At 56.8% G+C, this 10,000-nt stretch overlaps 1 protein-coding gene across 1 annotated transcript in view; it reads left to right on the plus strand.

Annotated features, from left to right (window-relative positions):
* Nucleotides 1–10,000, plus strand: part of LOC106590482 (activated CDC42 kinase 1) — a 31,204-nt gene that overhangs the window by 8,256 nt on the left and 12,948 nt on the right. Inside the window, exon 6 of the mRNA XM_082970768.1 lies at nt 1,923–2,018. Coding sequence (XP_082826894.1) covers nt 1,923–2,018 — 96 coding nt within the window. The remainder of the gene's footprint in view (nt 1–1,922; nt 2,019–10,000) is intronic.

A 10,000-nucleotide genomic window follows, 5' to 3' on the forward strand; every position in this document is an offset into this window, starting at 1 on the left:
GTGTGTGTGTGTGTGTATTGTCTAGTGTGTGTGTGTGTGTGTGTGTGTGTATTGTCTCTAATGTGTGTGTGTGTGTATTGTCTCTAATGTGTGTGTGTGTGTGTATTGTCTCTAATGTGTGTGTGTGTGTATTGTCTCTAATGTGTGTGTGTGTATTGTCTCTAATGTGTGTGTGTGTGTGTTGTGTGTGTGTGTGTGTGTGTATTGTCTCTAATGTGTGTGTGTGTATTGTCTCTAATGTGTGTGTGTGTATTGTCTCTAATGTGTGTGTGTGTATTGTCTCTAATGTGTGTGTGTGTATTGTCTCTAATGTGTGTGTGTGTGTGTGTGTGTATTGTCTCTAATGTGTGTGTTTGTGTGTGTGTATTGTCTCTAATGTGTGTGTGTGTGTGTGTGTGTGTGTGTGTGTGTGTGTGTGTGTGTGTGTGTGTGTGTGTGTGTGTGTATTGTCTCTATATGTGTGTGTGTGTGTGTGTGTGTGTGTGTGTGTATTGTCTCTAATGTGTGTGTGTGTGTGTGTGTGTGTGTGTGTGTGTGTGTGTGTGTGTGTGTGTATTGTCTCTAATGTGTGTGTGTGTGTGTGTATTGTCTCTAATGAGTGTGTGTGTGTGTGTGTGTGTATTGTCTCTAATGTGTGTGTGTGTGTGTGTGTGTGTATTGTCTCTAATGTGTGTGTGTGTTTGTGTGTGTGTGTGTATTGTCTCTAATGTGTGTGTGTGTGTGTGTGTGTGTGTGTGTGTGTGATTGTCTCTAATGTGTGTGTGTGTGTGTATTGTCTCTAATGTGTGTGTGTGTGTGTGTGTATTGTCTCTAATGTGTGTGTGTGTGTGTGTGTATTGTCTCTAATGTGTGTGTGTGTGTGTGTGTGTGTGTGTGTGTGTGTGTGTGTGTATTGTCTCTAATGTGTGTGTGTGTGTATTGTCTCTAATGTGTGTGTGTGTGTGTATTGTCTCTAATGTGTGTGTGTGTGTGTGTGTATTGTCTCTAATGTGTGTGTGTGTGTGTGTGTGTGTGTGTGTGTGTGTGTGTGTGTGTGTATTGTCTCTAATGTGTGTGTGTGTGTGTATTGTCTCTAATGTGTGTGTGTGTGTGTATTGTCTCTAATGTGTGTGTGTGTGTGTATTGTCTCTAATGTGTGTGTGTGTGTGTATTGTCTCTAATGTGTGTGTGTGTGTGTATTGTCTCTAATGTGTGTGTGTGTGTATTGTCTCTAATGTGTGTGTGTGTGTGTATTGTCTCTAATGTGTGTGTGTGTGTATTGTCTCTAATGTGTGTGTGTGTGTATTGTCTCTAATGTGTGTGTGTGTGTGTGTGTGTGTGTGTGTGTGTGTGTGTGTGTGTGTGTGTGTGTGTGTGTGTGTATTGTCTCTAATGTGTGTGTGTGTGTGTATTGTCTCTAATGTGTGTGTGTGTGTGTGTGTGTGTGTGTGTGTGTGTGTATTGTCTCTAATGTGTGTGTGTGTATTGTCTCTAATGTGTGTGTGTGTGTGTGTGTATTGTCTCTAATGTGTGTGTGTGTGTGTGTGTGTGTGTGTGTGTGTGTGTGTGTGTGTATTGTCTCTAATGTGTGTGTGTGTGTATTGTCTCTAATGTGTGTGTGTGTGTGTATTGTCTCTAATGTGTGTGTGTGTGTATTGTCTCTAATGTGTGTGTGTGTATTGTCTCTAATGTGTGTGTGTGTGTGTGTGTGTGTGTGTGTGTATTGTCTCTAATGTGTGTGTGTGTATTGTCTCTAATGTGTGTGTGTGTATTGTCTCTAATGTGTGTGTGTGTGTATTGTCTCTAATGTGTGTGTGTGTGTATTGTCTCTAATGTGTGTGTGTGTGTGTATTGTCTCTAATGTGTGTGTGTGTTGTGTGTGTATTGTCTCTAATGTGTGTGTGTGTGTGTGTGTGTATTGTCTCTAATGTGTGTGTGTGTAGGTGACAGAGCTGGCTCCTCTTGGTTCTCTGTTGGATCGTCTGAGGAAGCGACAGGGACACATCCTCATCTCCTCTCTGTGTGGCTACGCTGTACAGGTCAGTGTGGGGGGGGGACATCCTCATCTCCTCTCTGTGTGGCTACGCTGTACAGGTCAGTGTGGGGGGGGGACATCCTCATCTCCTCTCTGTGTGGCTACGCTGTACAGGTCAGTGTGGGGGGGGGGACATCCTCATCTCCTCTCTGTGTGGCTACGCTGTACAGGTCAGTGTGGGGGGGGGACATCCTCATCTCCTCTCTGTGTGGCTACGCTGTACAGGTCAGTGTGGGGGGGGGGACATCCTCATCTCCTCTCTGTGTGGCTACGCTGTACAGGTCAGTGTGGGGGGGGGGACATCTCCTCTCTGTGTGGCTACGCTGTACAGGTCAGTGTGGGGGGGGGACATCCTCATCTCCTCTCTGTGTGGCTACGCTGTACAGGTCAGTGTGGGGGGGGGGACATCCTCATCTCCTCTCTGTGTGGCTACGCTGTACAGGTCAGTGTGGGGGGGGGGACATCCTCTCATCTCCTCTCTGTGTGGCTACGCTGTACAGGTCAGTGTGGGGGGGGACATCTCCTCTCTGTGTGGCTACGCTGTACAGGTCAGTGTGGGGGGGGGACATCCTCATCTCCTCTCTGTGTGGCTACGCTGTACAGGTCAGTGTGGGGGGGGGACATCCTCATCTCCTCTCTGTGTGGCTACGCTGTACAGGTCAGTGTGGGGGGGGGACATCCTCATCTCCTCTCTGTGTGGCTGCGCTGTACAGGTCAGTGTGGGGGGGGGGGACATCCTCATCTCCTCTCTGTGTGGCTACGCTGTACAGGTCAGTGTGGGGGGGGGGACATCTCCTCTCTGTGTGGCTACGCTGTACAGGTCAGTGTGGGGGGGGGGACATCCTCATCTCCTCTCTGTGTGGCTACGCTGTACAGGTCAGTGTGGGGGGGGACATCCTCATCTCCTCTCTGTGTGGCTACGCTGTACAGGTCAGTGTGGGGGGGGGGACATCCTCATCTCCTCTCTGTGTGGCTACGCTGTACAGGTCAGTGTGGGGGGGGACATCCTCATCTCCTCTCTGTGTGGCTACGCTGTACAGGTCAGTGTGGGGGGGGACATCCTCATCTCCTCTCTGTGTGGCTACGCTGTACAGGTCAGTGTGGGGGGGGGACATCCTCATCTCCTCTCTGTGTGGCTACGCTGTACAGGTCAGTGTGGGGGGGGGACATCCTCATCTCCTCTCTGTGTGGCTACGCTGTACAGGTCAGTGTGGGGGGGGGGGGGACATCCTCATCTCCTCTCTGTGTGGCTACGCTGTACAGGTCAGTGTGGGGGGGGGGACATCCTCATCTCCTCTCTGTGTGGCTACGCTGTACAGGTCAGTGTGGGGGGGGACATCCTCATCTCCTCTCTGTGTGGCTACGCTGTACAGGTCAGTGTGGGGGGGGGGACATCTCCTCTCTGTGTGGCTACGCTGTACAGGTCAGTGTGGGGGGGGGACATCCTCATCTCCTCTCTGTGTGGCTACGCTGTACAGGTCAGTGTGGGGGGGGGACATCCTCATCTCCTCTCTGTGTGGCTACGCTGTACAGGTCAGTGTGGGGGGGGGGACATCCTCATCTCCTCTCTGTGTGGCTACGCTGTACAGGTCAGTGTGGGGGGGGGACATCTCCTCTCTGTGTGGCTACGCTGTACAGGTCAGTGTGGGGGGGGGGACATCCTCATCTCCTCTCTGTGTGGCTACGCTGTACAGGTCAGTGTGGGGGGGGGGACATCCTCATCTCCTCTCTGTGTGGCTACGCTGTACAGGTCAGTGTGGGGGGGGGGACATCCTCATCTCCTCTCTGTGTGGCTACGCTGTACAGGTCAGTGTGGGGGGGGGACATCCTCATCTCCTCTCTGTGTGGCTACGCTGTACAGGTCAGTGTGGGGGGGGGACATCTCCTCTCTGTGTGGCTACGCTGTACAGGTCAGTGTGGGGGGGGGACATCCTCATCTCCTCTCTGTGTGGCTACGCTGTACAGGTCAGTGTGGGGGGGGGACATCCTCATCTCCTCTCTGTGTGGCTACGCTGTACAGGTCAGTGTGGGGGGGGGACATCCTCATCTCCTCTCTGTGTGGCTACGCTGTACAGGTCAGTGTGGGGGGGGGACATCCTCATCTCCTCTCTGTGTGGCTGCGCTGTACAGGTCAGTGTGCGGGGGGGACATCCTCATCTCCTCTCTGTGTGGCTACGCTGTACAGGTCAGTGTGGGGGGGGGGGGGGGACATCCTCATCTCCTCTCTGTGTGGCTACGCTGTACAGGTCAGTGTGGGGGGGGACATCCTCATCTCCTCTCTGTGTGGCTACGCTGTACAGGTCAGTGTGGGGGGGGGGACATCTCCTCTCTGTGTGGCTACGCTGTACAGGTCAGTGTGGGGGGGGGACATCCTCATCTCCTCTCTGTGTGGCTACGCTGTACAGGTCAGTGTGGGGGGGGACATCCTCATCTCCTCTCTGTGTGGCTACGCTGTACAGGTCAGTGTGGGGGGGGGGGACATCCTCATCTCCTCTCTGTGTGGCTACGCTGTACAGGTCAGTGTGGGGGGGGGGACATCCTCATCTCCTCTCTGTGTGGCTACGCTGTACAGGTCAGTGTGGGGGGGGGACATCCTCATCTCCTCTCTGTGTGGCTACGCTGTACAGGTCAGTGTGGGGGGGGGGGACATCCTCATCTCCTCTCTGTGTGGCTACGCTGTACAGGTCAGTGTGGGGGGGGGGGGGGACATCCTCATCTCCTCTCTGTGTGGCTACGCTGTACAGGTCAGTGTGGGGGGGGGACATCCTCATCTCCTCTCTGTGTGGCTACGCTGTACAGGTCAGTGTGGGGGGGGGACATCCTCATCTCCTCTCTGTGTGGCTACGCTGTACAGGTCAGTGTGGGGGGGGGACATCTCCTCTCTGTGTGGCTACGCTGTACAGGTCAGTGTGGGGGGGGACATCCTCATCTCCTCTCTGTGTGGCTACGCTGTACAGGTCAGTGTGGGGGGGGGACATCCTCATCTCCTCTCTGTGTGGCTACGCTGTACAGGTCAGTGTGGGGGGGGGGACATCCTCATCTCCTCTCTGTGTGGCTACGCTGTACAGGTCAGTGTGGGGGGGGACATCTCCTCTCTGTGTGGCTACGCTGTACAGGTCAGTGTGGGGGGGGGGACATCCTCATCTCCTCTCTGTGTGGCTACGCTGTACAGGTCAGTGTGGGGGGGGGGGACATCCTCATCTCCTCTCTGTGTGGCTACGCTGTACAGGTCAGTGTGGGGGGGGGGACATCCTCATCTCCTCTCTGTGTGGCTACGCTGTACAGGTCAGTGTGGGGGGGGACATCCTCATCTCCTCTCTGTGTGGCTACGCTGTACAGGTCAGTGTGGGGGGGGACATCTCCTCTCTGTGTGGCTACGCTGTACAGGTCAGTGTGGGGGGGGGACATCCTCATCTCCTCTCTGTGTGGCTACGCTGTACAGGTCAGTGTGGGGGGGGACATCCTCATCTCCTCTCTGTGTGGCTACGCTGTACAGGTCAGTGTGGGGGGGGGACATCCTCATCTCCTCTCTGTGTGGCTACGCTGTACAGGTCAGTGTGGGGGGGGGACATCCTCATCTCCTCTCTGTGTGGCTGCGCTGTACAGGTCAGTGTGGGGGGGGGACATCCTCATCTCCTCTCTGTGTGGCTACGCTGTACAGGTCAGTGTGGGGGGGGCGGGGGGGACATCCTCATCTCCTCTCTGTGTGGCTACGCTGTACAGGTCAGTGTGGGGGGGGACATCCTCATCTCCTCTCTGTGTGGCTACGCTGTACAGGTCAGTGTGGGGGGGGGGACATCTCCTCTCTGTGTGGCTACGCTGTACAGGTCAGTGTGGGGGGGGGACATCCTCATCTCCTCTCTGTGTGGCTACGCTGTACAGGTCAGTGTGGGGGGGGGACATCCTCATCTCCTCTCTGTGTGGCTACGCTGTACAGGTCAGTGTGGGGGGGGGACATCCTCATCTCCTCTCTGTGTGGCTACGCTGTACAGGTCAGTGTGGGGGGGGGGGGGGACATCCTCATCTCCTCTCTGTGTGGCTACGCTGTACAGGTCAGTGTGGGGGGGGGACATCCTCATCTCCTCTCTGTGTGGCTACGCTGTACAGGTCAGTGTGGGGGGGGGGACATCTCCTCTCTCTGTGTGGCTACGCTGTACAGGTCAGTGTGGGGGGGGGGGGGACATCCTCGATCTCCTCTCTGTGTGGCTACGCTGTACAGGTCAGTGTGGGGGGGGGACATCTCCTCTCTGTGTGGCTACGCTGTACAGGTCAGTGTGGGGGGGGGGACATCTCCTCTCTGTGTGGCTACGCTGTACAGGTCAGTGTGGGGGGGGACATCCTCATCTCCTCTCTGTGTGGCTACGCTGTACAGGTCAGTGTGGGGGGGGGGACATCTCCTCTCTGTGTGGCTACGCTGTACAGGTCAGTGCTGGGGGGGGGGACATCCTCATCTCCTCTCTGTGTGGCTACGCTGTACAGGTCAGTGTGGGGGGGGGACATCTCCTCTCTGTGTGGACTACGCTGTACAGGTCAGTCTGGGGGGGGGGGACATCCTCATCTCCTCTCTGTGTGGCTACGCTGTACAGGTCAGTGTGGGGGGGGGGGGACATCCTCATCTCCTCTTCTGTGTGGCTACGCTGTACAGGTCAGTGTGGGGGGGGACATCTCCTCTCTGTGTGGCTACGCTGTACAGGTCAGTGTGGGGGGGGGACATCCACATCTCATCTCTGTGTGGCTACGCTGTACAGGTCAGTGTGGGGGGGGGGGGGGACCATCTCCTCTCTGTGTGGCTACGCTGTACAGGTCAGTGTGGGGGGGGGGACATCTCCTCTCTGTGTGGCTACGCTGTACAGGTCAGTGTGGGGGGGGGGGGACATCCTCATCTCCTCTCTGTGTGGCTACGCTGTACAGGTCAGTGTGGGGGGGGACATCCTCATCTCCTCTCTGTGTGGCTACGCTGTACAGGTCAGTGTGGGGGGGGGGGACATCCTCATCTCCTCTGTGTGGCTACGCTGTACAGGTCAGTGTGGGGGGGGACATCCTCATCTCCTCTCTGTGTGGCTACGCTGTACAGGTCAGTGTGGGGGGGGGGGGGACATCTCCTCTCTGTGTGGCTACGCTGTACAGGTCAGTGTGGGGGGGGGGGGACATCCTCATCTCCTCTCTGTGTGGCTACGCTGTACAGGTCAGTGTGGGGGGGGGACATCCTCATCTCCTCTCTGTGTGGCTACGCTGTACAGGTCAGTGTGGGGGGGGGACATCCTCATCTCCTCTCTGTGTGGCTACGCTGTACAGGTCAGTGTGGGGGGGGGGACATCTCCTCTCTGTGTGACTACGCTGTACAGGTCAGTGTGGGGGGGGGGACATCCTCATCTCCTCTCTGTGTGGCTACGCTGTACAGGTCAGTGTGGGGGGGGGGGGGACATCCTCATCTCCTCTCTGTGTGGCTACGCTGTACAGGTCAGTGTGGGGGGGGGACATCCTCATCTCCTCTCTGTGTGGCTACGCTGTACAGGTCAGTGTGGGGGGGGGACATCCTCATCTCCTCTCTGTGTGGCTACGCTGTACAGGTCAGTGTGGGGGGGGGGGGACATCCTCATCTCCTCTCTGTGTGGCTACGCTGTACAGGTCAGTGTGGGGGGGGGACATCCTCATCTCCTCTCTGTGTGGCTACGCTGTACAGGTCAGTGTGGGGGGGGGACATCTCCTCTCTGTGTGGCTACGCTGTACAGGTCAGTGTGGGGGGGGGGGGGACATCCTCATCTCCTCTCTGTGTGGCTACGCTGTACAGGTCAGTGTGGGGGGGGACATCTCCTCTCTGTGTGGCTACGCTGTACAGGTCAGTGTGGGGGGGGGGACATCCTCATCTCCTCTCTGTGTGGCTACGCTGTACAGGTCAGTGTGGGGGGGGGGGGACATCCTCATCTCCTCTCTGTGTGGCTACGCTGTACAGGTCAGTGTGGGGGGGGGGGGACATCCTCATCTCCTCTCTGTGTGGCTACGCTGTACAGGTCAGTGTGGGGGGGGACATCTCCTCTCTGTGTGGCTACGCTGTACAGGTCAGTGTGGGGGGGGGGGGACATCCTCATCTCCTCTCTGTGTGGCTACGCTGTACAGGTCAGTGTGGGGGGGGGACATCTCCTCTCTGTGTGGCTACGCTGTACAGGTCAGTGTGGGGGGGGACATCCTCATCTCCTCTCTGTGTGGCTACGCTGTACAGGTCAGTGTGGGGGGGGACATCCTCATCTCCTCTCTGTGTGGCTACGCTGTACAGGTCAGTGTGGGGGGGGGGGACATCCTCATCTCCTCTCTGTGTGGCTACGCTGTACAGGTCAGTGTGGGGGGGGGGACATCCTCATCTCCTCTCTGTGTGGCTACGCTGTACAGGTCAGTGTGGGGGGGGACATCCTCATCTCCTCTCTGTGTGGCTACGCTGTACAGGTCAGTGTGGGGGGGGGACATCTCCTCTCTGTGTGGCTACGCTGTACAGGTCAGTGTGGGGGGGGGGGACATCCTCATCTCCTCTCTGTGTGGCTACGCTGTACAGGTCAGTGTGGGGGGGGGGACATCTCCTCTCTGTGTGGCTACGCTGTACAGGTCAGTGTGGGGGGGGGGGACATCCACATCTCCTCTCTGTGTGGCTACGCTGTACAGGTCAGTGTGGGGGGGGGGGGGACATCCTCATCTCCTCTCTGTGTGGCTACGCTGTACAGGTCAGTGTGGGGGGGGACATCTCCTCTCTGTGTGGCTACGCTGTACAGGTCAGTGTGGGGGGGGACATCTCCTCTCTGTGTGGCTACGCTGTACAGGTCAGTGTGGGGGGACATCCTCATCTCCTCTCTGTGTGGCTACGCTGTACAGGTCAGTGTGGGGGGGGACATCCTCATCTCCTCTCTGTGTGGCTACGCTGTACAGGTCAGTGTGGGGGGGACATCCTCATCTCCTCTCTGTGTGGCTACGCTGTACAGGTCAGTGTGGGGGGGACATCTCCTCTCTGTGTGGCTACGCTGTACAGGTCAGTGTGGGGGGGGGACATCCTCATCTCCTCTCTGTGTGGCTACGCTGTACAGGTCAGTGTGGGGGGACATCGCCTCTCTGTGTGGCTACGCTGTACAGGTCAGTGTGGGGGGGGGACATCCTCATCTCCTCTCTGTGTGGCTACGCTGTACAGGTCAGTGTGGGGGGGGACATCTCCTCTCTGTGTGGCAACACTGTACAGGTCAGTGTGGGGGGGGACATCCTCATCTCCTCTCTGTGTGGCTACGCTGTACAGGTCAGTGTGGGGGGGACATCCTCATCTCCTCTCTGTGTGGCTACGCTGTACAGGTCAGTGTGGGGGGGGACATCCTCATCTCCTCTCTGTGTGGCTACGCTGTACAGGTCAGTGTGGGGGGGACATCTCCTCTCTGTGTGGCTACGCTGTACAGGTCAGTGTGGGGGGGACATCCTCATCTCCTCTCTATGTGGCTACGCTGTACAGGTCAGTGTGGGGGGGGACATCTCCTCTCTGTGTGGCTACGCTGTACAGGTCAGTGTGGGGGGGGACATCTCCTCTCTGTGTGGCTACGCTGTACAGGTCAGTGTGGGGGGGGACATCTCCTCTCTGTGTGGCTACGCTGTACAGGTCAGTGTGGGGGGGGACATCCTCATCTCCTCTCTGTGTGGCTACGCTGTACAGGTCAGTGTGGGGGGGGACATCCTCATCTCCTCTCTGTGTGGCTACGCTGTACAGGTCAGTGTGGGGGGGACATCCTCATCTCCTCTCTGTGTGGCTACGCTGTACAGGTCAGTGTGGGGGGGGACATCTCCTCTCTGTGTGGCTACGCTGTACAGGTCAGTGTGGGGGGGACATCTCCTCTCTGTGTGGCTACGCTGTACAGGTCAGTGTGGGGGGGGACATCTCCTCTCTATGTGGCTACGCTGTACAGGTCAGTGTGGGGGGGACATCTCCTCTCTGTGTGGCTACGCTGTACAGGTCAGTGTGGG

This window comes from Salmo salar, chromosome 29 (assembly GCF_965601325.2).
Source record: "Salmo salar chromosome 29, fSalSal1, whole genome shotgun sequence".
In the NCBI taxonomy this organism is placed as follows: domain Eukaryota; kingdom Metazoa; phylum Chordata; class Actinopteri; order Salmoniformes; family Salmonidae; genus Salmo; species Salmo salar.